At 28.6% G+C, this 25,872-nt stretch overlaps 1 protein-coding gene across 1 annotated transcript; it reads right to left on the bottom strand.

The window, feature by feature from the left end:
- Window positions 1-19,988: 19,988 nt before the first annotated feature.
- LOC137810101 (floral homeotic protein APETALA 2-like) lies at window positions 19,989-23,397 on the bottom strand. Its single transcript, XM_068611228.1, has 11 exons — window positions 23,180-23,397; window positions 22,475-23,041; window positions 22,355-22,380; window positions 22,132-22,162; window positions 21,889-21,976; window positions 21,607-21,752; window positions 21,442-21,486; window positions 21,221-21,309; window positions 20,936-21,105; window positions 20,603-20,815; window positions 19,989-20,472 (listed from the first exon to the last, which is right to left on the bottom strand). The coding sequence occupies exons 2-11, from the start codon at window positions 22,984-22,986 to the stop codon at window positions 20,278-20,280; spliced, it is 1,515 nt and encodes a 504-aa protein (XP_068467329.1). The 5' UTR covers window positions 22,987-23,041; window positions 23,180-23,397; the 3' UTR covers window positions 19,989-20,277.
- Window positions 23,398-25,872: the final 2,475 nt, after the last annotated feature.

The following is a 25,872-nucleotide window of genomic DNA, read 5'->3' as shown; positions in this document are numbered from 1 at the left end:
GCATCACAACATAGAAGAAGAAGAACACGTTTTGTTAAATATTAGAGGTTAATTTTTCATAAGGATAAACCAAAATTTCATAATTAAAGTGTGGAATGGATGTGAGGTATTTGATGTACTTTTTTCTTCATCCTTACAAGTTTCAATTTCCTCCTATTATTGCTCCTGTTTGTCCCCTCTTTGCTTCTTCTAAACTTAATTTCATGAACCCTACTTCTGCTGTTCTTGTTACTTAATTTGATTCTGCTGTATTTGATATCCTCATTCATTTTTTTGTAGGCATCTACCTCTATCCTAATTTCACATTCAATAAGGAAAAGTTTTGTTGTTGTGTTAAATGCAATCAAATAAAGGAACACGGGTTTTCGGATTTTTAATGCCTGTTTTCTTCCAATTGTGCATGCTTGTTTCCTTAGGTTATAAGTGTCTTGGTCGCAAATGACAAAAACCAAAAACCTTGCTCGTGACCACCTTGGGAGAAGATTAAGAATTCAAGTACCTCAAATTCCCATTTTTTTATTATTAATGTCATCACCTTGAAAGTTGTTCTTAGATAGCATTCACCACAAAAAAAATCACATTATAAGAAATAGATAACAAAAAATGGTAGATGTATTAAACACAACAAATAAAGTACTTTGGAAGAATCTTTCACCTACTTCGCATACAACATGCAAGAAACTAATTTAAAATAATTTTGGGTAAAAGTTGGTTAATGCAATAATATTCCCATATTTTATTTTTAATACGATAAAAAATTATAAATTTAGTTTAAATTTTAATTCCCTTAATTTTATTTTAAAAAAATTAATGATTAAAGTAATGAACATGTATTTAGTTTGTAGTGTTTATTATGTGTATTCATTAAATATAAATTTATTTAAAGTTAATATGTAATTAATCTTAAAACAAGTCTTCTATTATTTATTTTTTATGGTTTATTTAAGATTAATTATATATTAATGTTAATTTTTCTCTCAATAAATAATTATTAAAATCAAATACTTGTTCAATCATATTAATCATGAATAGAATTTAAACAAAATTACAAAATGAAAATTATTATATTAAAAATGACTTTTTATTATATTAAAAAAAATATGTCAATAATTATTGTGCTTAATCAATTATTTACTCTCTTAAAACAACTTTGATTATCAAGATCATAACAAAAATACATATTTAACCTCATAATTAAACCTCTGTATTCAAATTTAGAATTTTCTCCGTTCTCTCTAACGACTACTTTTTGGCGATAACAAAATGTGACGCTACATGAGTTTACTCTAAGAATAAGTAAAATGTTTGTTAATTAACTTTCGATTTTATTTTGTATTAATTGTTGAAACTAATTAGGTAAAATGTGTATGAGTATCAGTAGTGTAATTTTCTCTCTCTTTATTTACATTTAATAATTATTCTATCAAGAAAAAGTATGAAAATCTTCCTCAGATCCATAATTCAAAATAAAGTTTATTTTTTCAAAAAGTCTTACTTTAATATAATAAATTTCATTAGATTTAATTACATTATAATTATTTTCAGATTTAATCATAATATTATTTCAGTTTTATATACTTGTATCTACTTACGTATAATATCCACAATATAATTAATATTAATTATAAAAAAATATATGGAAGTTTTATATAATGTTACGAGTTTATTAAAATTATAAAGTTTACAATATTTATTTATATTTTAATTAATATTTAATAATCTAAATTTTAATTCCTTAAGGTATTAATTAATTTTTATAAACAATTGTATAATAAATAATAAAAACATATATTTATATTTATTTTTAATCATAGAGATTTAATCTCATTCATTTTTAATTATATTTAAATTGTTAAAATCATGACATACTCTAGATTTTTTACAACAATAATACATGTTTATAATAGAAGTACAATTTTTTCCATGGAAGAATACGTGAAGTGAAAATATCAATGTTTATTAATGTTAAGTGGTTGCTAATTAGACATCAATTTATAAATTATTTAATAATAATAGAAAATAATTTAGAAACTAAATTTGTTTTAGTCTCTAAAATATCTCTAATTTAGTCACTATAGCAACTAATTGTTTTTTTTCTCTAAAAATTGATTTTTATTTCATGATTTTCTTGTAGTGAAATAACCTATTAAAGGATTTGTATATTATTTGAATGGATTCTTTAGATTCATAAACTATAATTATAGTAATAATTTTTTATGAAGTAAAATATATAAAAAAATTATCTATTATTTTATCTATGTAAATATTCATTATTTTTTTTAAAGATAAAAATGTTTTGAGTATGCAATGTCTTTATTTAAATAAATGTATATATATATATTAGAATAAAATTTGTCAATAAAAATTATTTCGTTTTAAATAATTAACATTATTTAAATCATTGTTTTAAATCTAAATATTTGACACAAAATTCAATAATACTTTTAGTCATTAATATTGTAATTAATTTTTAATTTAACATAATCACAAAAATTAGGAACATATGTGTTTAGAAAGATCTTTCACTAGTCTGATTATTATATTAACTGGGTATTATAAAGCAATTAGTAACTAATGATAATATATGTTAATGAAGATATTGATGTTGGGTACATTTCAAACTAGTAGAAACTTAAGATTAAGAACTAATTGATTTCAGTTAGGATTAGAGTTAATGAATCTCTTTATCTCTTACTTAAGCTTCCCTGGTTGGTGTCTTTTACCTGTTTCTATTCAGTTTTCTTTCAGGCTAAGAAAAAAACATTTTCAAATTGCAGACATTTTTCCTTTATCACCAGAATCATTGTAAGGACAAAACACTTCTTATACATTTTCTAACTTTTACACAACTTAACTCATTGCTAATGTCTTACTTGCATTTGAATTTGCCTGAAACACCAACTTTCTTGGAAGTTCTTTAAATATAAATCATAAACCCTCCCTTTCTACTTATAAACTAAATAATTAAGAAGTAGGATTCAATCAACTCCAACTTCTCTTTATATCCAGATTAATATATATTTTATAAAAAGCAAACAGAAAGTAGCATCTGTTTCAATATCTTTTCTGCTTATGTTCAGGTAGTGTCTGAAATAATTGATAAAAGTTAATGCAAACTTTTGTGTGATATTATAAAATGAGCAAGTGTTTGTGAGCAGAAGAGGAAAAAGAAATCGAGTGGTTGTTACTTAAAGTGGAAAGGGACGAATTGTTTAATAAGAGAGATACACCTTTTAAGCCTTAATTAGATTATACTCATTCAATCCTTCTTTCAAAACTTTCCTAGACTCAACTTTGCCAATGATCAATATTTTGATAAGTAGTGATTATTAAAAGTTCCCTTGTGGTCCTAAACTACAAATGGGGCCTAAACAAAGAAAGGAATGTTTCCTTTTTTTCTCTCTAATTACTTTGTAAGCTTTCTTTTCTTTCTTTTAATTTTTTTTATTATTAAAAATTGAACTAAGTCAACCTTATAAAATTGATTTATAAATATGAGTTTTACGCTTACTTATATAGTATGTGAAACATTATGAGACTATATATTTGTGGATGATCCAATAGAAGTTCAATAAATTCTCGTTAGGATAGACTTTAGATGACTCTGATATCATATTAAGAAATGAACTTTAAATTTAATTTAACCTTATAAAATAAAATTTACACTCACAATGTTTTCATCACTAATAAATGAAATAGCTCATTCTTCGAGGACGAACACTACAAGAAAATCATGAAATAAAAACCAATTTTAGAGATAAAAAATAATTAGTTGCTATAGTGACTAAATTAGAGATCATTTTAGAAACTAAAAAAACTTTTGGTTTCTAAATTAGTTTCTATTATTGTTAAATGGTTCTAAATTGGTATCTAATTAGCTACCAAGATTTTTGTTACCAAATTTAAAATCTAAATAATTGGTAGTTAAAACATTGGTAGTTAATTAGATACTCATTTAGAAATTATTTAACAATAATATAAACTAATTTAGAAAACCAATTTTTTTTTTTATTTTTAAAATGGTATCTAATTTAGTTATTATAGTAACTAATTATTTTTTATCTATAAAATTAGTTTATATGAAAAAAACTTAGAACAAGTTATGGGGAGGGATGCTATTTCTTATCTTATTATTATTCCTTTCTAATTTTGGTGCTTCTTGTCTTATTATTCCTTAATTAAGGTAAGCATGACCATGTTCAAGAACATCATTTGAATCACAATAACACTCTTTCCAAACTTTGGATAATTATTCTGCAGTTTCTGTTTCGCTGTCACATAATTTACTTTGAAACACTTTAATTGATATCTCGTGTATTCCACATTCAAGTAACTATAATCATTAATATTATTTTTTCCTTTTCAAAAGACTATACAAATTACCGGATTATTTTCCCTTTCGAAATTAAAAAAATGTTGTGCAGATTTCGCTATTTATAAAGTCTTTATTTTCTGAAAATCTTAAAAATTAAAATCAAAGAAAAAAAAGTTAGAATGCATAAACTCTGCAGCTATAGTATAGTTTTTTATTTTTGGTCATTACTCTGCAGCAATAATAGAAGATAGTTGAATGGCGTTGTTGCAACATTAAATTAATGTAGTTAAGTAGTTGCGCGTTTTGCTATTTAGTACAGGTGTCAGAAAAATTGGGCTTAGAGGCCCACACTTTTGTTGAATAAAGCTTTGCCGTAAAATCCTAAGGCCCACAATTTGTTGCTTTTTTCTCATTATTAATGGATCATTTATTGACTCTCTTTTTTGGAAATATAGTGTTGTTTTAATCCTCATCAAATATCTACTCTTCAAATTTAGTATTGCTAAATGTACTAAGAATGGAAAATTCAAGGATTTCAAAATATAAATATAGAGTTTGAGATTAATGAAAATTGAAAACTAATCCCAACACCACTTTAACACGACAATAGAGACGATTTCCGTGATCAATGCTTTTTTAAAAATACCTTTTCATATAAATAAAATATTAAAATATTTTTTCATAGATATTATTTAGATCTTTTAAAGATAAAAATATTTCAAAATATTCAATTGAATACAAATTTTATTTTATAAATTAAATTTTATAATTTTTTTTTTTAATAAACATTCATTAACTCTAAATATAATATATAAATAAAAATATTTCATCTTAAAAATAATTTTTGTAAAAAAAATTAATTTTAAACTTACTTCTTAATATAATATATATATTTTAATTATATATTATAATTTGTTTCATAAAAAATTGTTGTTAAACTTATCATATTACCTAGATTCGTATTTTAATCAAAATTATTAAATATATCATATTATCTATTATTTTATACACTTAAAATCAATTCATGCTAAAATCAATTAATACTAATTTAAATCAATCAATTATGTACATTCGGTTTGATACACCCATATCCAAATACAAAATTATTAGTATCTTTTGTTTCTAATACATTAAATGTATCTTCAAATTGTAATAGTGTATTTTTGTGTTTTTATCTACTTTAGCTGAATATTTAGATTCTAGATGATGATATTTCAATAAATATGACAAATGAGGTGTAATTTATAATTGGCATAATGTCGTTATATATTTATTTTTATCTATTTTAGTATGGTGTCAAAAGTGTAGTTTAAACCACGATAGTGTATTTATCAGACAACACCTTAACTATTATGTTATGACCCAGTCACATTAACAAACTAGGTTAAAATTAAACAAAAATGAAAAAATAATAATCACACACCTACAAAACATTTAAAAAAACTTAATTTACACTGTTGATATTTTATAAAATATGTTACAAACTTATAACAACATTAAAATTATCTTTAATATTATATTTTTGTTTCAATATTTTTAGTTTATTTGAATATTCTTTTACTAATTTTAAATTTTTTAATTAAGTATTACTTTTTCTTTTAAACGTTATAACAGTTTATTTTTATCAAATTGAGAAAAAAAATGTGGTTCAAAAAATTGAAAACGTGACAAGTACGTGTTTGTACACACTTCATATTATTTCAAGATTTACTTAAAGCACAATCAATAAAATATTTCATATCTGTGACTTGAAGTTATATATAAAATAAAAATAAGTAAGAACAAAAATATAAAATAAGGAAATCCTCACAAAATTATCAGCTTAAAGATTTAGATTACAAATATTATCATAATTTATTATAGGGTTTTTCATAGTTTATTGTTGGGAGTTTTTCTTGTATCTCCTCAAAAAAAAAACATTTTTTTATTATTATTAAGACTTTAAAAAGTTGCACATATTTTAATTGAGCTAAATATTTTCTTTTCAATATAATTAAATATAAGACTAGAATAAGTTTGTATATGGGATAAACTTTAATGTGTCTAAGATGAGGTGTAGGCCACTAAATCATAGAGCAATTGTTATACTCGATTATTTTACCCAATCAACTTATCAAATTCTAAAATTACTCACCATTTCAAAATTAAAAATCCAAAATTAAAAAATAGATTTTGGAAAAGAAAATATTAATAGATTTTTTATTAATAGACTTTTGTGTTTTGGATGGAATGTTCTGGAATGGAAAGTTGGTTTCCATAATATAGTTTTCGGAAGCGAAAAAATTATTTCAATTTTTTCAAAATGATACTTGGTAATAGAAAGTTGTTTGGAGAGAAAAAAAAAACATCATAGGACCATTTTCGTCATTTCATGTTCTTAAGGTGAAGAAAGAAGAATGATGGGGTGCAGGATGAAACTTATTAAAGTAAGTGTTAGATAAGTGGACTTGTGTATGTGGGCCAAAAGATCCAAATTTCTCAACCGAAGGCATTGTGAAAAAATTATGACACCTTTGAAAGATAAATAATGAGTATTATTTGTTAGAATAACATTGTTTGTATTTATAGAAATTTATGTTTTCTTCTATGTGCTTTTTTAATTGTTTACTTAATTATTTTTTACAAATTGAACTAGTTAATATATTTTAAGCATTTCCATCCTTCTTTTAAAGTTCTACTAACAGCAATATTAAATATGATCCACAATACAAAAAAAAAAAAATACAAAAAAAATCCATTTCAAATTCTATCCTGTCATTAAAAATAATCCTTCAATTTTATATAAACTTTCTATTACTATTTTATTTTATAAATTTAACATTATTTTATATCCTAAATCCATTACAGATTCTCAAAGTATTTTAATAAAAAATAAAAAATGTAATGTTTAAAATAAAAAAAATTTACGATTTAACAAATAATTCATAAGTCCCAGTAATCAATAAGTGAAATACTGTTTTTTTTTTCCTTTCAATAAAGCAATTCATAGTAGGCTCTTCATATATGAACTTCGTTTATTACACTACGCAAGTTGTTTCTATTGTAAACTTCCTGCACCTCCATACCTTCTTGTGCCATCCTCATAATTTATTTTATTCTAAAAATACTTTTTTTAATATTTCGGATTATATAATCCAGAAGTCTTTTTCTAGATCCAGAATTAGCTTCCGAATTATGTAATCCGGAAGTCTTTTGAGATTAGCTTCCAGATTACATAATCCGAAAGTCTTTTCTATACATAAGATTAACTTTTGGACTATGTAATTCGGAAGCCTTTTTTTTCAGATGTGTGATTAGCTTCCGGATTACATAATCTAGAACTATTTTCTAAATATGAAATTGACTTCCGAATTATGTAATCTGAAATATATCCGGTTCTGGATTACATAATCCATAGGCTTATTTCAAATCCAAGGGGGTGGGCACAAAAAAATGGATAAAAGAGTATTTTCACATTTAGTATGGGGTGACACAAGAAGGTATGGAGGTGTAGGAAGAAAGAGTCAAATAAGGTTATATGTTTAAAAAGTGTTCAATATACGGGCTTTAGGGCCAGCTTGGGCCTAGTTTGGGGCATTTTGTCTGTACCTGCTTATATTTTTTCTACACTCCATAAATATAAATTTTTTCATTTTGTACTTTCCAAATTTATCAATTTAAGTCAAAAATGTTTTGTGCATTGTTGCAATCTAGAAAAGTTTCATAATAACATAATTGGAAAGTTACTGAAAGTCATTTTTTTTAAAAAAAAAAAATGAATTTTGCAAGACTAAAAGTCGTTTTTTTCTTATAGATTGCACATTTTTTTAGAAACAAAAAATATTTTTAAATTGCGCAATCCATTTATTTGTCAAAAAAAATGGACCAGTGGTAAAGGTCACACTTGGTGTATGTGATCTCTTAGCTTTATGTTGCTGATGATTTTCTTTATAGAATTTTACTGAAGGTGACAATTAAAATGATGAAAGTAATCTAGATTGTGTAATGTAAAAGTTAAAATAACTTTTGAATTATGTAATTTAAAAGTCAAAAAATAATGATTGATTATACAATCTAAAAGAAACTTTAAACTTTCATATTGCACGATCTAAAAAAAATAAAGTAAAAATTCTCACATTGATTAAAAAAAAATGTACAAAGATGAAGGAAGGAATATTTTATCTTTTTTGGTAATTTTGTTTTTGAAAGTATTGAGGAGGCATATAGTTCCATAAGATAAGAAAAAAAAGTGAAAGCACGTTCCTCAAACTTGCAACAATTAGGCATAAAATCACTTAAAGTTGTGTGGCATAGAGTTGTTAAACCTTATACTCATCACGCTTAGCTTAGCAAAAAGAATATGGCGGTGAGAACCGACACAAAAATTGAGCAATTGGTAAAATAGTGAAAAAGCAAAAACAGTGGAAAGCCTATAGAGAAAAAAGCTGGTGAGAGATTATTGGTTTATTGATTCACCAGAGAATTTATTTTTCTTGTTTTGGAAAAAGTAGGTTCCCATCTCCCTCTCCTTTTGCTTGGGCAGTGACCAAGATGAGTGCATGACAAGACACCAACAATCGGTTAGAAAACTCAACCAAAGTCCTTCCATTCCCTTATTAGAAAGTCGTAAGCATCTCTCATTAGCATAGTCACAAGCGGAAACATTTGCATACACACAACCTTTTTCCTCTCGAAATTAAGCAACAGCAAACGGTGTTGTTGTTCTGTTTTATGCTTTTTTTTGCATGTCAATTTCACTGCCTGGATTCCTAAGTGTCAAACATCAATGATTGATCACCAACCTCCCTTCAGATTGGGATATTTCTTTTTCCTCTTCTTCTCGACAATCCATTTTCTCATTACCATTATTGGGGAAATCACTTTCGTAATCACCGAGCTCAGAGGTAATGCGATGAGAAATCATAGTAACGTGTTCATGTGACCAATCAAACCTTAACCATTGTAAAAGGAAAACCAAAAGTGATTGAATTGACCATGGATTACACAACTCTTCATTGATCAATTATTTGGAATAATAAAGAGGCACTTCTAACAAGAAATATTCCACTTCTGGATGTTAATCTGTTCATATTCTAGTTTTACTGGTGGACAAAGAAAATTATATTGTCACCAAATGCGGCTAAAGTTAACTCACTTTTTCAACACTAAGTATAGTTTAATACTTCCAACTTTACTTCTTTTTCTATGAGTATTATTTACATACAAGAAAAAAAACTACTCATCTTATTTATTTCAAATTATTTTAAAAGAAAAGTGATAATAGCAACGCTGAGTATACAACCAAACCATTTCTACACTTTTGCAAGATTTTTTTTAAAAAAAACCTGATGTGAAATGTAATCACACATCTCCCCCTCAAATAAATAAATAAATATTGATCGATAACATAACGTAATTAATTTCGTTATATAAATTAATCGTTACATAACCTAATATAATTAATTATATTATATTATATAATAAATAAAAAGATAAATTTATAAAATAATAATAAAACCGTTAATAATAAAAAATTATAAATAATAATAAGATAATTTTTTATAAAATAATAATAAAACATTATAAAATAATAATAATAATAATAAATATAATAAAATTAGAATAAATAATATTATTAATAAAAAATTATAAAATAATAAAATTTTAAAAAAATAAATAATAATAACATTAAATCAACAAAATAATAGTAAAATCATAATTTAATATTTAATTAAAATTAATTTATAATAACAAGGGTAGTTTGGTCAATTGATAAATATATTATTTTATATTTTTTCTAAAATTCATTATATCAATTAAATTATTCTCAAACTCTTTTTTTTCCTGACAACCTCATTCTCCAATTCCTTTTCCATTTACTCAAATTCATTCACTAATCCAAACTGACATTCATTGTACGTTAGATATTCAATGATGTGTGATTATATAAAGCTTATATTTACACTACAAAGAACATAAATATGTAGTCTACATTCCTCATATTCATATCAAGTAGATGGAAATGACAATAATCTTAAAATATGGTGTTTCCCACTACACAAACCTTCTCATACTATTGTTTAGGTGAAATTTCATGAGAGCTTATAATTTTTATATATAAAAAAATAACAACATAAACAAACATTTATGTGGTTAGAAGATCTAAATTTGGGGGAAACGTGGTCACCAATTTCAAAATTTGTTTGCAAAATTGAATGTTTATGAGTAATTGAAATTTAATGTGTATATGTCGATTTTGATGTGAATGAATTATTGATGATATTTTGTTTAAAATTGAAAGTGTTGAATGGTAGTATAAATTGACTTAAATTGCATTATGAATTTTAGTGAAGTGTAACCGTATATGTAATTATTTTGTACATATGAATGATTGGAAATTGGTTTAGAAATAATGAGTATATATGTTGACATAGTATAACTACTACCATTATGAGTAAAGAGAACTCTCATTTTAATGTTGTAGGCTTATGAAAATATAAGTTTGAATGTAATTTTTTGGTGAAAATTAGGTATGAGATCATTTTTGAGAAACTTTTTTTCTGCATATATTGGTCAAGCGAGAATAGGGTGAAAAAATAAATAGGGTGCTCTTAGGTTCATTTTTGCTTGAACGGGAGGAAATCTCACTCAGGAGAGACTTATTTTTGCCCAAGAGAGAGGGAATCTTGCTTAAGCGTAAATGTGGAGAATTTTAGGGTGCTCTCGGTTGATTTTCCCTCAAGGAAGAGGATTTTCACTTAAATGAGACTCATTTTCGCTCAAGCGAGATTATTTTCGCTCAAGCTAAAAATAAAAAACTTAAATTTTAAAGATTTGCTTATGTGTGTTCTCTTTTATTGTTGTTTATTGTTTTTAATTAATTTTTATGTGAATTTTAATTATATAGTTAATTGAAAATCCTTTAGTTTTTATGTGTTTATGTATTTTTTTTTTTGTTTCCTTCCTAAGTTTTGGTATGATCAAATGGTGACTTTGTATAATGTGAGATGTAAATTATGAAATTGAAATCAAGATATAGTATTTTTAGGAAAGAAAACACTGTGTTGAAATTGTTAGGATGTGTATTGACTAGTGATGCGTTTAAAAGGAGATATCATGACATTATTGATATAATGGAATCAAGGTGGTGAGAGTTGAAAGAGGTTCATGTGATTTTGTTTGGGTTGTGAGAAAGTACCTGATCTTTCAAATTCATATGGATTAATAATGTTATATGAGATGACTCGAGATATTGAGATTTTTTATGTGCATAACTGTGTACATTCACAGTGAGGTAGTATGACATGACAAATTTATGCGTTTAAGTCAATGCACGAGTCTTCTTAAAGTAAAGTCAAATGTCTGAGTATGTCAGTTAGTATAAGTTTGACATGAGTAATATGAATGTTGAAGTATGATATACACTTGCTAGTTGTGTGAAAATTTTATTAGAATGATGAATTTATAATTGTTATCTAAAGTTTAAATTTATATTAATTTTTTTAAAAATAACTAGTTTACCATGTTGTTTGTGTTTTGTTTTATTTATCTATGATGATTGTGTATTTACACGGGAGGAGATTATTTTGCAGATGATAAGGCTCCATCATGGATGAATTTGTGTTTTGTTAGATAATAGTTTGAAGTCATATAATTATTAGAAACCATTAATAAGAGGAATATATTTTGAAATATTGAATTAAGAAGATGTGAAAATGTAAATGTTTATTAGATATTGCATTTGTATTATAGTATGCATAGGTAGAAAAATAGGGATGTTACCATTACAGATATTTTTTTATAATTTATTTATTTATTTATAATATAATTAATTTTAAAAATATATATTTGATACCTTGGATCAGTCCGACAAGATTTTTATTTATTAAAATATTATTTACACTTGATAAATAAAGTTACATAAAAATAATGATACATATATTTTTAAATATATAAAATCAAAATTAATATAAATGTTAAACTTGAAGTCATTAAAATAAAATAATGCAATAAAAAAATTATGATGTGGCGCAAAAGTGTGTACCCCTAATTATGAAAAAAAGAAACAAACAAAATACATCCATACTAAATTATTTACGTTACATTATGAGTTATGATATAAAAAATATTTATTTCTCCCTAACTTTTAAAATCTCATCCTTTTATTGTGTTTCTTTTCTTCACACCTCAAATTGCTCTTCATTTCTTTGAACATTCATCCTCCTCTTCCCCTCCTTCAATGGATCAGTGAATGAATTAAATTTTAATGTGGCAGAATACCTAACCCTATTTTGACTTCACCAAAGGAGTATCTGTTTTGATGGAGTTTAAGTTTTTCTTCCAACTTATGAAAATAGGGACCGGTATATGTAACCCCACTTAGTACCACCCTCAAACTTGCTTCACTATAAAGTTAAAGATTTTTCATAAACATTTAACTATTGCTGATAGACAATAAACCCTATTAACTTTACAAATTGGTTGTTCCAATTTAACTTGTATTTGATGAATATGGTTATTGTGTTTAAAGAAACAACACACCAAAAGAAATATGTGTTTGAATGTTTCAAATACAAACGTGAGAAAAGTCGGTATTGGACGAATCACGTCACTCGATCTCGGTGATCAACCGATCGATTGAAGATATATTTAAGTAGTTAGCGGTTAAGTCAGTTGCAGGAACTCCCTAAGAATCTGAGATACGTTCCACCAATCGGTGGAAGACACATTTAAGTACTTACAATAAATAGTGCTTAGGGCAATTGTAAAAAGTACTTGAGAATCTGGGACACGTCCCACCAAATCCGGGTAATGTTCCGAGAAATCAGAAAACCTCCCTAAAAATAAGTTAACATTGATATATGGTAGACTCGGTTCATTACAACAAGTGACCCATGATCACACACTATAAATAAATCATTTACAGAGGTGTGTAAGGTACGCTCTTAATAAGTTCTCAATATACACTTTGTATAACGAATACTTGATACTGAACACTAGTAAATTAAAGAAGGAGACTTAAAGTAAAGAGCAAGGGAACAAACGAACAACCAGGAAGACTTAAAATAAGGAGCAAGAGAGCAACTGAACGACCAATACGTCAGTAATTGTACCACTAGTTCCAGATACTATCTAGGTCCACTTTATCTATACGAGTAAATAAAGATAAAAAATATTTTCATTCATGATAAATCTTCTAGTTCAAATATCACTGGTCCAAATAACATTTATATATTTTAATAATAGAAATCGGCCATTTATATATATTAAAACTATAAGATAAAAAACCATGACCATATTACATAATTCGATCCGACAACCTCGCATACTAAAAATGATCGTGACAACCTCGCATACTAACAAAAGATGAATAGTAAGTGTTTTAAATAAAAAAAATATAATTATTAATTTACCTATTTAAAATTCTTGTATAATAACAAGATTTGTTATTAAAAATTAGTAAATATAATTACGTGTTATTTTTTTAAACAAACAAAATATATAAATTAAAAATATATTTGAATTTAAATAATACAATAAATATTTCATAAATATTTTGTTAAAATAAACAAAATATTTATATTTAAATAATAAAATATATATATTTTATAAAATACTTATTAACTTTTTTATGAAATCAATCATTCCGTGTCATCTAGAAGATAATATTTTGTTCTATATCAAATTTACATTACTCTAATCATTCACATAATACTATTTAATATATAAGTACACTACAATCAAATCATTAATTATAAACCAATTTTTAGATATCAAAATAATTAGTTGCAATAGTAACTAAATTATATACCATTTTAGAAACTAAAAAAAATGGTTTCTAAATTAGTTTCTATTATTGTTAAATAGTTTCTAAATTGGTATCTAATTAGCTACCAATATTTTAACTACCAATTATTTAGATTCTAAATTTGGTAGAAAAAACTTTGGTTGTTAATTAGATACAAATTTAGAAATCATTTAACAATAATAAAAACTAATTTAGAAACCAAAAAATTATTTAGTTCCTAAAATGGTCTGTAATTTAGTCACTATAGCAACTAATTATTTTTTGTCTCTAAAATTGGTTTCTATTTCATGATTTTTTTGTAGTGGTATATACAAATAATTTACATATTCACAATATTGTATTACAAAATAATCTCCCTTTATATAAGAATTTTCAAATATATATAGTCATTGTCATGAGTCTAAAAATAACCTTCAATTATCAGTCTGATGAAGGAATGAACTAGAAATTTATAGAGGAGGAATATGAGAAAAAAAAAGACTATAGAGATGTGGTTATATTAAAAGGAAATCTATCTTATTTTTGTATTTATATACACTTCTCACTTTAATAATAAAATATTCAGATATCATTTTAATTATACATTCTACTCTATAACTATTTTATAGGTCCTTACATCACACGCATAAAAAAATTATTTATTAATTTTTTAAAGAGTAAAGTAATAATTATAATATTAGTATACAAAGTTTAGAAAATGTAAAAGAGATAAGAGATATTTAAGAAAGTTCTTAATGAATGTGAAATTATGAACTTATCTTTATTGTTCTTCTATCTTGGAGAGTTTAGACAATCCTACCTTTGCCCTTTTCTTGAGATTAGAAATAGATAAAATACTTGCAATTTTGTTCATAGAGTGACGTCTTAGAGGAAAAAAGAACTTCATTTCCTCTCTTAAAAGATATTGCAAAGAGATTCAAATAGAAACATACAATGATGAATCATAATCGATTCTAAGACTTGAAAACTGATGGTTATCATGAAACAATCATATTGTTATTTAGGTTTTTCAATAAAAAAAATGATATCGAGAATATCTCATAGTGGACCCAAATGTTCTGGTTGAAAGTATAAGTGATCTCAAGTCAAAAAAATATTCTAAAATTGAGAGTTTGTTCATAATGAACGGAACGTGTATTTTATAAGTACTAATTAGATTATTTGTTATCTTTGGATTTTAATTAATATTATCTAATTCTTCTTAAAGTTTGTATTTTTCTCAACTAAATTTAAGTAGAAATAAATATTCTCATAATTTTTGTCTAAAATTTTGAATAATTTTATTAATTTTTTTAAATTATATTTCTTTTTAATAGAAAATTAAACTAATTAATTACACACTACCTAGTATTGTTCAACTTTTATATATTTAACCTATCACAAGCGTAATGTAACAACAAAAGAAAAGTCATTAACTATTACTTCCCCACGAAAATAACCAAGTTGGAGTATCACATACTCAAATACTTAGGGTGACTTCTTTTAATAATAGTAACAAATACTGAGACATTTAGGTTACTTTCTTTTAGTAATAGTAATAAAAATCATAAAACCAAATACCCACCGCAATTAACATAAACTCTTTTAAGTCATAATTGTTAATAATGATATTCTCAATCAACCATGAATACGAAGAATTGTAATTAGATAAAAAAAATAAACAACAAATATCAATGCAATGTAGAATAAAATGTACCTACCTATTACGAAGTTAAAACAAAATATCATTACTGCCAAAAGAAAAACATTTTGTTACATTTTATCGCTATATTTTTCTTTCATAACTACAATTACTCTATTAATTTGAATATCACGAGTTTATATTACAAGAAGAATATATTACTGTCGGTTTCATGTTCTCGAAGTGATTAAATTTTAATATTTTTATTATTTTAAAAAAGCATTGAGTATAGAAAGGATATTTTACCTAAAAGTTTCCATCGACCAATTCGTACACTTCTTTTAAATGTTGTGTATTGGACACCGACATTTGTATAACATTTGTAAAATACGTATCTGTGAAGTGTCCAATTCAAAAAATATTTGTTAGATTTATGACAATTCTAGTACGATTCTAACACAATTTTAAAAAGGAAAAATATCTTAATTTTCTAAAAATTTAAACTTTATTATATAAATTGTTATTATGATTGTAAAAATAAGAAACAAATATCTGTGAACTAGTCCTGAAAAACATCTTTATGCTCCAAAAAATAATCTAGAATATACTTATACACATAAATCTTTATTGTCAATTTATATAATTCATAATTATATAATATATTGATCCGTGTCTCCGTATCCTATATTTTAGAGATTTTACGTATCTCTATATCCGTATCGTATTAGTGTCCATATCGGTGGTAGCATGAAGGTGGTTCTTGATGCATCACTTTTATATGTGGTTGGATAAATCTAGTTTCACAATCTTACAATACATTGTTCCACACTTGATTATTCTTCTCCAACTTTCAAATGACGCACACCACAACCATCTCTCTGACACAACCTAATGAGTTGGTGGCCATAATCAGTGTTGTTGTTCAAATCCTCAATTCCTAAGCATTTTGTAAATGTCTGAAAGCATAGAAATCAAATACATGAACCACAAACACATATTCACACGTGATACATCACAGGTCTTATTTTTTATTTACAAGAAAAAACAAATGACGAGAATAATTTCAGTTTTAATTGTGCTACACGTGTGAAAATAATTTAACTACACCATTACTTTTGAACAAATAAGACAGCATGGAGCCATAGTTTCTCAAAATATCTATGAATGGTTGGTTTTATTTTTATTTTTTGTTCTATTTATTTTACGAACCTTGCCTTTTTTTTTTTACTGATCTCTATTTTTCTCCAAAATACTTTTCATTTTCAACCACTATTAGTTCTACAAACTCTATTTTTTTTTTCTCTTTTAACTCTTACTTTTTTCTCAAAATTTTACTTTTTTACTCTTTATTCTCGATCTCTTTAAATCCTTTGCTATTCCATTCCATCATAACTATTATTTTTTTTTTAAACTTTACTCGTTCAATAACCACAATTTCTTCTCTAAAGTCTTACATTTTATTTTAATCTCATTTATTCTTAAAACTTATTCCTCCTATTTTATTTCGATGTTTCAAATTTATTACACATGTTTCTCATGCAGCTTTTCATTTTTTTCAAATTCACAAAGTGGTAACAACTCTCAATTTTCAGTTCATATAATTGAAAATGTCGTTTAATGTAAAGGTGTTTTTGTTTTTTATTCCACTAAAAAAATGGCTACAAAAGTTTGACTCAAAGTTGTGTTAAAATGGTTGTGTAGACTTGCTTTTTCAGGGTTAATCTAACAGATCTTGAAAATGAATTTCCATAAGCAAGAATTCTACATAGAATGATATAACAACTCACCATTTATTAAATGCAAAGTTGATATGAGGCAAGGTCAATGACAAAATATACATAATAAGAAGATTGTTGAGTGTGTGTGTGTGTGACAATACGATATGAAGTATATGGACAAATGACAGAGAGTGAGAAAAGAGAATGGTGGAGTTGCACATGGGTGGAGGATCTAGATTGTTGAACTCAGAATTAGGACTTAAATCCGCTAAAGGGTAGATAGAAAAATGCAAAAGGATGCAGGTAAATACAAGATCAAACGCCAAAACATGCCAGATAAGGAAAGTATATATAAGCAAAGTTACAGAAAGAAAAGGCAGAGAGAGGGAAGCATGGATACATGTACATACAGACATTTCATAGAGAGTGGCACAGTGAGTGCAGAAGGTGTAATTAAAATGAGGCTTAGATTAGGAGAGAGAGAAGAGTCCCACAGAGGTAGCAAGGGCGTCCCAGATAGGGAAACCAAAAGAGTAGTTTGTCTGAGTGAATGTTGATAGCGATCTAACTATTAAGGGCACAATGTGAACGATAGGATAGGACCAATGCTTCTTCATCCAAGTCCCACACCCAGTCACCATCACCCTTCCGTATATAACTATATGTGCCTAGATTTATCATCATTCACTGTATTCTAGCATCAAACACAAACTCAAACGCATGCCACACTGTCCACTGTCTGAATCAACTTAAGTAAACCACACACAAGCATTTCTTATTTTCATCAAAAGGAAATCCAACTACACAAACCCTTTTCATTCTCATTCTTTTATGCTATCTCAACTCAGGTTCCCATGCCTCCTGGGATAAAACCAATGAGAAAAAATGAGAGGGAGGGAGATAAACGAATCTGTGTCCCGTGGATCCGATGCAAAGTAAAAGGATAAAGAGTGAGCTTTAACCTACTTAGCAGTGAATAACATAGTCCCACTTTGTACTCCACTCTGCAAGTTTACTTGCTTTTGTTTTCCTTCATTTAGAGTAAGGCCTGCTGTGACATCAATTTTTTGGACCACTGAACTTGTTGTCGTTAACCTACTCTTCCTCTCATTGCTGTGATCAAATATAACTATTTCATAAGCTTACTTAATGTCATGTACTGGCTTGTTTTGGTAGGTGGGATACAGAAATGTAGCGAGTATCATTGAAACAAGGGTAGCTCTCTTACCTCTTCACGTAAACGTTGCTCATCCTCGTTTTACGCTCTTTCTTTTTTGCCTAATATTTTGGTAGTAATTAGTGAAAGTGAAAAACCCAGCAGCATGTAAAACTACAACATGTTCTACCCAAAAGACCTTCAACGTGTAATTTCAATTCCATGTATGGCATGAATTTGGGCCCACTTTTCCTAAAATATCTAGGATGACGGTGGTGATGACGCAAGCGCGCATGTTTTTCATTTTTTAAGTCATTTACCCGACCAGCACAACATCCCAAAAACAAATGGGTTGGATGGATGATTATTCTCACATTATTCTAGTATTATTCCAACTGACGAGATAACAAAGTTTTGGATCTGGTTCGTCAAATGAAAGGTGTTGTGCTTCATACTGTTTTCTATTTAAATTGCAACTAGAGATTGCATAAACATATTTTAAAGAAAATCCATTCACTTTTAGAAGGCAAATTTTTTAAGCAGCACTCATGTAAGATCTTAACGACAGGGGCTTGGCATCGTGTTGATATCGAGTCTCTGCTTCATTAACCATTCAGATGCTGTTCCCTCCCATACTCACAACTCTAGAATCATTGAACCCAACTATTACACAACCCAATTACTCCTCTGCTCTGTTCCCATAAAGTTACATCCCATAAATAAATGGCCCAACACCTGTTTCCCCAGTTAATTAACATTGGTATTAGTACGTAGTACTCATCAATTTTTCTTTCTCGTAAAGGTTAAAACTGACACAGGCCTTAAACCCCCAAGCAAGCCAACCCCTTCACCATTTATACCCTTTTGGTAGCTTCCTTCTCTTTCTCTCTCTCTCTCACTCCCAATGCATCACTGTCCTTTCGAAGCTTTAGACGAACAATTATAGGCCCTTCTCGTCATAATAGCCTTTGTCTGACTGCTTTTGGCCAAGAGAACTGATTCAAAGGACACATTGATGGAGACTATTCATCACCATCCGGTGATTTTTCCGAGACACTAAATAACCCACTCTGTATAACTGTCTATCTTAGCGTAAGAGTAAAAAATATTGCTTATTTTCCCTTCTTTAAAGCTAGGCTAGGAAGAGATTAAAATCTGTCTCAACGTTTTATGTCAAGCTAAACAAAACCTGCACTACCCTATTGAGGAACCCAAGCTAGCATCTTTCCTTTGCAAAGTTTTCAAGGCTAATACCGATCCTAGCAGAAATAAGGAACAAATTGACAACCATGTGTTTGTGATGGATATACATCCCAAATTAAGAAACGAATATGTGCTGTCATAAATTCTATAGCGCAGAAATGCAATCATAGCTATATAAGATCAGAAAATTTTAGTCAGCGCCCAGAATATCTAGTTCAAGATTTCGTCCGTTGGTTAGTTTGACTGACATATTATACAAAGACCAGCGAGTTCCCAATTTGGCTTTCACCATTTTTTTATCCCTTCTTTCACCCCCATAGTAAGGTTACAGTTATGTATGGGCTTCCTAAAGGAGAGGGTGTTGGACATGACATGAACAATAATCTAAATTGCATCCACTTGTACATGCTCACAAAACAAATTAGGGGGAGATTATTTTTCAATGTAAAATGGCACGGTAGAAATAATCTTGAAGGGTCATGAAGGTCTCATGAGGGAGTGGAACCCATTTTTCTGCTGCCAACCTAGGGAGGGTCTAATCTGAGGTGGGAATCCTGATGATGCTGCAGCAGTTGCTAACAAATGTGGAGGCCCGGCTTGCCATTGCTGTTGATCAGACATTGATAACGAAAGATCGCTTCCAATACGGCCTCCGTTGCTGCTGCTAGGAACCTGCATGTTAGGGGACAAAAATTAAACTCACTTGGATGCCATAATAAATGGGCGCTTACTCAATATCATCTTTTGTCATTCAAATTGAATGCATGAGCCAAAATCAGGATATTAATGAAGGGGTACCCACATGAAAATTCGGTAGGTGAAGATGTGCAAAATTATGAGGCATTTGAGTCTCAGCAGGCGACCTATACGGACCATATCTATGCATTTCTTTAGCCGTTGGAGATTGAAGGTGAGTTTGGCTCAGTAGTCTCAAGGTTTCACTCTCCCCAAACCCATCTCTTGCATAGCCTTCCATGTTGCTTCTACCACATGGTTTTGGTAGTATATTTACCAGCTGAATCAAATATAACCAAGAGTCAAAAGGGGTGATTAAGGTAAAACTCAACGGAAAAGTTAATCTAACACAAGAGTGAACTAGCAAGTAAATAAATTAACGAATTTTATGAAACAGTACATGAGCCTTAGGCTTAGATCCTCCATTCCGCCAATTGGATTCAGGTGGTATGGGCTGATCGGTCCCAGAATTTGGGAAGTGATTCCCCGATATTTGACCATTGCCATGTTTAGAGCTCGAATTGCCCAAACTCAAATCCAGATTGTGATCTGCAGCTACACCTGAGGATTCTGCAACACCCAATATTCCAAACAACTAAGAATTGTAGATGCGAATAATAAAATACAAAAACTTCAAGTAGTAACATCAGTGAGTACATAAACCCGCAGTTCATTCCTTGATTACCAGAATTAAGTTCATTATCATAGATGCTGGGATCAAAATTGGTGACGGCCTCTTTGCCGTTGCATTTTATCGCCGCCTTGTCATATGCCCTATTTACGAAATGTGCAAAAAAATGTCAAAACCCTAGTATGAGTCGATATTCTTGGCGACTTTCTACCAGGTGGGCAATAGTGGAATTGGAAGGGAGAAACATCAAATTGACATGTAAAGAAAGTAGATACCTTGCAGCTTCAATCTCGGTGTCAAAAAGACCCAGATAAACGTACCTGGCAAATCAAATCAAATCAAATGAATTTTGTCACGGCATGAACAAGCCATACACAGGAGTGACATGATGTACAAAAAACATCATATATTATAGAATATAATAGAAGATAAGGTCCTACTTTTTGCCCAAAAATTGGCCCATTCGAGCCTCCCATCTTCCACACTTGTGCAAAGTTACACCTCTATATTTGGAGCTTCCTCTCGGAAATCCAGTGCTTTGTCGGCGAAGTACGTGCACAAACTCTTCCTTGGTTAAATTGCTCATCTATTATTATAACATAACACTAATTAGCCAACTCACCATAACAATTCAAGACAGATAAAATAGTACTATCCTGCGACTGTTCGAGATAAGATAAACAACTTTCCACAGAATATCTTCCACCCTCTTAATGACCCACCTGCTTCAAGTCTTCCTCATAGTCTTCTATGTTGAAGTTGATATCTGCGTCCACCCCCCGGAACTTAATGGCCGCTCTATCATACGCACTGGACAGATATATGAATAAATGCATATTTTTTATTGATTCCAACTTTTATATGGATTTTCAAGAAACGAAATTTTATATGGATTGGGTTCGAGGTATAGAAAGGTTATATTACAATCTGGGTAAACAATAGGTAGAGAAGGAGCAAGTGCTCACCGAGCAGCTGCATGTGCTGTGTCAAATCCACCTACACAATTTTATCCAGACAAAACTATCTCGTCAGTCATCCCTTAAAATTTCCCCCACAATACACTCTTGTCTGCCTCCCAATTCGTATCCACAACAAAACATTATTAAAAAAAAAAACATAATAAAATATGCACACAGTGTACAACAAAAAAAACTACCACATATGCAATCCTTCCCATGTAATACTTACCCAAATACACTTGCTTTCCACAATCCCTGCACCACCAAGGACAACCACAACCAAAGGAATCAATATCACACCTTTGAGAAATTGTTAGAATTTTTTTGAATAAATTCACAGAGCACCAACCATATATGAGACTCCCATCGACCGGTTCTCCTGTAAAAGGTAACTCCGCGATACTGTGAGCTTCGCGACCGTGGTCCTCGCCGACTTTTCTTCATGGGCTCCGAGACTTTCACTGATTTGCCGGCGCCAAGAGCTTCCGATTGACAAAATTTGACGCCTACCCAGTGAGCACGAGGGAAGGAAGAGCTTCCGCCGGCGGCGGCGGCTTCAGAATCAGGAAGGTCGGAATCCTCCACCGGAAAAAACTGCCGGGTGACAGGTGGGTGGTCACTGTCACCGTGTGTAACTGAAAAGCCGAATATTTTACTGCTTTTTTTCTCCAATGTTCTGCTTCCACCCCTGTCACTGTCTTCTTCTTCCGATCCATCTTCGAGGACCACAGCAGAGGAGCTTGAATTTGAAACAGATCCCACTCTCTTGCCTTTATCGCCTTTATCATCATTCAGCGAAGAAGAGCAACCTTCAGATTCGTAGTCCTTCCTCTGATCGGGAGAGTCATTCAGATCCCACATTCTTCAGGTCCCTTTTGAATGGCTTCTTTGTTGCTCTTCTTACACAGGCATATAGCTAGGCAGAGAAAAAAAAAAAAAAAAAAGTAACCAACCAACCAACAGAGAGTGTGCGTTGGTGTTGGTTTCGTGTAGAGAATAAAATAATGGAGATAAGGAAGAAGAAGGGTATCGGGAGAAGGAAGAAAAATCAAACCTAGGACGAGTGTGAGAGAGAAAGAGGGTAGGTGTTGGAAAAAGGCAATAAAGAAGGTGGTGTTCAAAGATCTTTGTATTCCCCTAACTGCCCAATACAGCATAGACGAGGCCAGTTTCAGCAAGCTTAGCCGAAAGCGTTCCACCCTCTCCTCTCCCCTCTCTCTCTCCTCTCTCTTTTATATAGTACTAAAAAAAAACACAATCTATTTTTGTTTTGCTTCTCCTGGAGGAAACTCCTTATATATATTTATCATTTAAAAAAAAACCATGGTACTGTTACCTATTTCCGTTTTGATGGGATTAATAAAATGCAAGTGGTAAAAATGAGGGAAAAGAGAGCATGATGAAGCATCTCTTTCTTAAAAACTTTCCCACGTTAACGAAATCGAAAAGGCATCTGTGTGTGTGGGTGGAAATTACTTGGGCAGTAATGGAAATAGACAGCAGAATGAGTGGATAATTACTGGAAAATAGGTTTTGTTAGGTTGTAATTGTTAATGATGAGGTTAGGAGGGGGGAAGGTCGATGGCTCCGAGCGTTTTTATCTTTTTAGGATTATGACTAAGTTTTACCATGTGAGAAGGCACAGAGGGTCAAAAGAGGAAAGAAAGTAAATAGGGGTGTGAGTGAGGGTGTTTTGAGGAAGAAGGTGAGATATTAATTATTGTGTTGTGTGAGAGTTGTGAGCAGGGTAACCGGAGAGAGTGAGAATTTGGCATCAGAAAATGGAAATGAGAATAATAGAAGTAAAAGGAAAGTTTTTCCAGAAAAGTCCGATCCAAGAGTACGGGAAGAGGGCCACCTTTGCCTCTTTGGTTTGCCAAGCGTCCAATACCCTTACAACGCTGTACCTCGTATTTATGACCATTTTCCACTTCTTTACGCGCCGACCACTGCGCGTCTTCTTCAACCTCCACTTCCCTATACTCTTCTACTAATTATCATCAAATTTCCAATTATTTACTTATACCTACTTTTTTTTCAATAAATAAGTAAAATTAGTGAATATGATGCTAATTTTTCCTTTTATATCTATTAATAGTTTTTTCTATTACAAAACTATTAATTTACAATTATATTGCTGCTTTTGGAGGATATTCCACTGAACTTTCATCTTCAGTATAGTTGTAAATTAGCAGTTTTCAAACAGAACAATTCCAGATACTTACTGTAATCCCTCAAAAGGGATCTTTATTATTATATAATATTGAAATTTACTTTGTTTTACTACAATATATTAGTGACTAGGAGATGAATAATTTATATAATACCACATAATATATAGACTTGTAATCTTTATTTAATGTCTATTTGTCCTTTTCTAGCTTAGAAGCTTTATTATTAAGTATTACTTTACTGTAAGATCTAATTACAAAGAAGTCAACGAGCCTCTAAGTCCAAATTGGTCATCAAGCCTCTTAACTATCTTAGTTTATTCAGCAAAACAAAAAGAGCTAAGAAAACCTATTCATACGAAAGTAGACCATGAAATAAATTAATAACTCCCTATAATTTTGTTTGATGATGCAAAATTAAATTTTGAAGTTATTTTTAATAGTAAGAAAATTATAAATCTTTATTTAAAGAATTATAAAAATATGACAGTTTAAAATAGTTGAATTTCTTTCTCCACGTGTTTAATAAATATTTCTGTTTATTAATTATTAACTAACTCCACCATTAATTTTTTATAATTCATGTGAAGTTTGGGTTCAAATGTTGTTATTGCCACTATATTAAAAAACTAATATTGATAGACTTATAATAAAATCAAAGTAACCTCAAGCTTTTTTTTAAATAAGTTAAACTCAAAATTTCAATTATGTGCAAATAAACTAATAAAATTTTAAAAAAACAATTGTTTTCCTAGAGAAATCTCTACCAGGTCACTACTCATCCATAATTAGTGATTATTGTGTATAACCAGTTTTTTAATAAATAATAATAATATTTTTTTTATGAGATTATAAAATTATAATTAAAGTACTACAGTATCAAACAAATCCCTTGATTTGCAATGTATATTTCGAGATTATTTTACTTTTTTTATTAAATATAATTGCTAGTTTTAAAAAACAAAACAAAGATCACAATTGTCCAACTATTTTTTATTTTTGAAATCACAAGTGAATTAAAACACTAAATTAATGTCATTACTCCAATCCTGATTTAATAGTAGTCCTAATATAGTAATAAGAATTAAATAATTTACAAAAATTAAACAACATATATTTGTATATATCATTAACATTTAAGATTCATAAAAAACTTAAATTAAATATATAAACTTAAATTAAATATATATTATAGTAAGTAAGTTATTGTGCGTTATTGTGCTGTACATTCGGTTTTTTTTTATCATTTATATATAATTATGTTTAATATTAAAAATTAAATAAAAGAGGTCAATTAAATCAAAATAGTATTTGTGTATTCATATTTTTTATTTTTATTATTTATATATAATTATGTTTAATATTAAAAATTAAATAAAAGATGTTAACTAAACCAAATAATAAAAAGAGATAAGAAAAACTATAATTTTTAAGAGGAATGGAGATAGGAAAAAAATTTGTCTTCTCACGTCTAATCAACTTTGCACAATTAATAAAAATTGTCACGTTTCATGTTTAACAAAATACTACACATTTAAAATTTAAAATTATATTAATTTAAAAAACAGTTTTTAAA

This window comes from Phaseolus vulgaris, chromosome 2 (genome assembly GCF_000499845.2).
Source record: "Phaseolus vulgaris cultivar G19833 chromosome 2, P. vulgaris v2.0, whole genome shotgun sequence".
NCBI classification, from domain to species: domain Eukaryota; kingdom Viridiplantae; phylum Streptophyta; class Magnoliopsida; order Fabales; family Fabaceae; genus Phaseolus; species Phaseolus vulgaris.
This window is presented reverse-complemented; position numbering and strand designations above follow the sequence as displayed.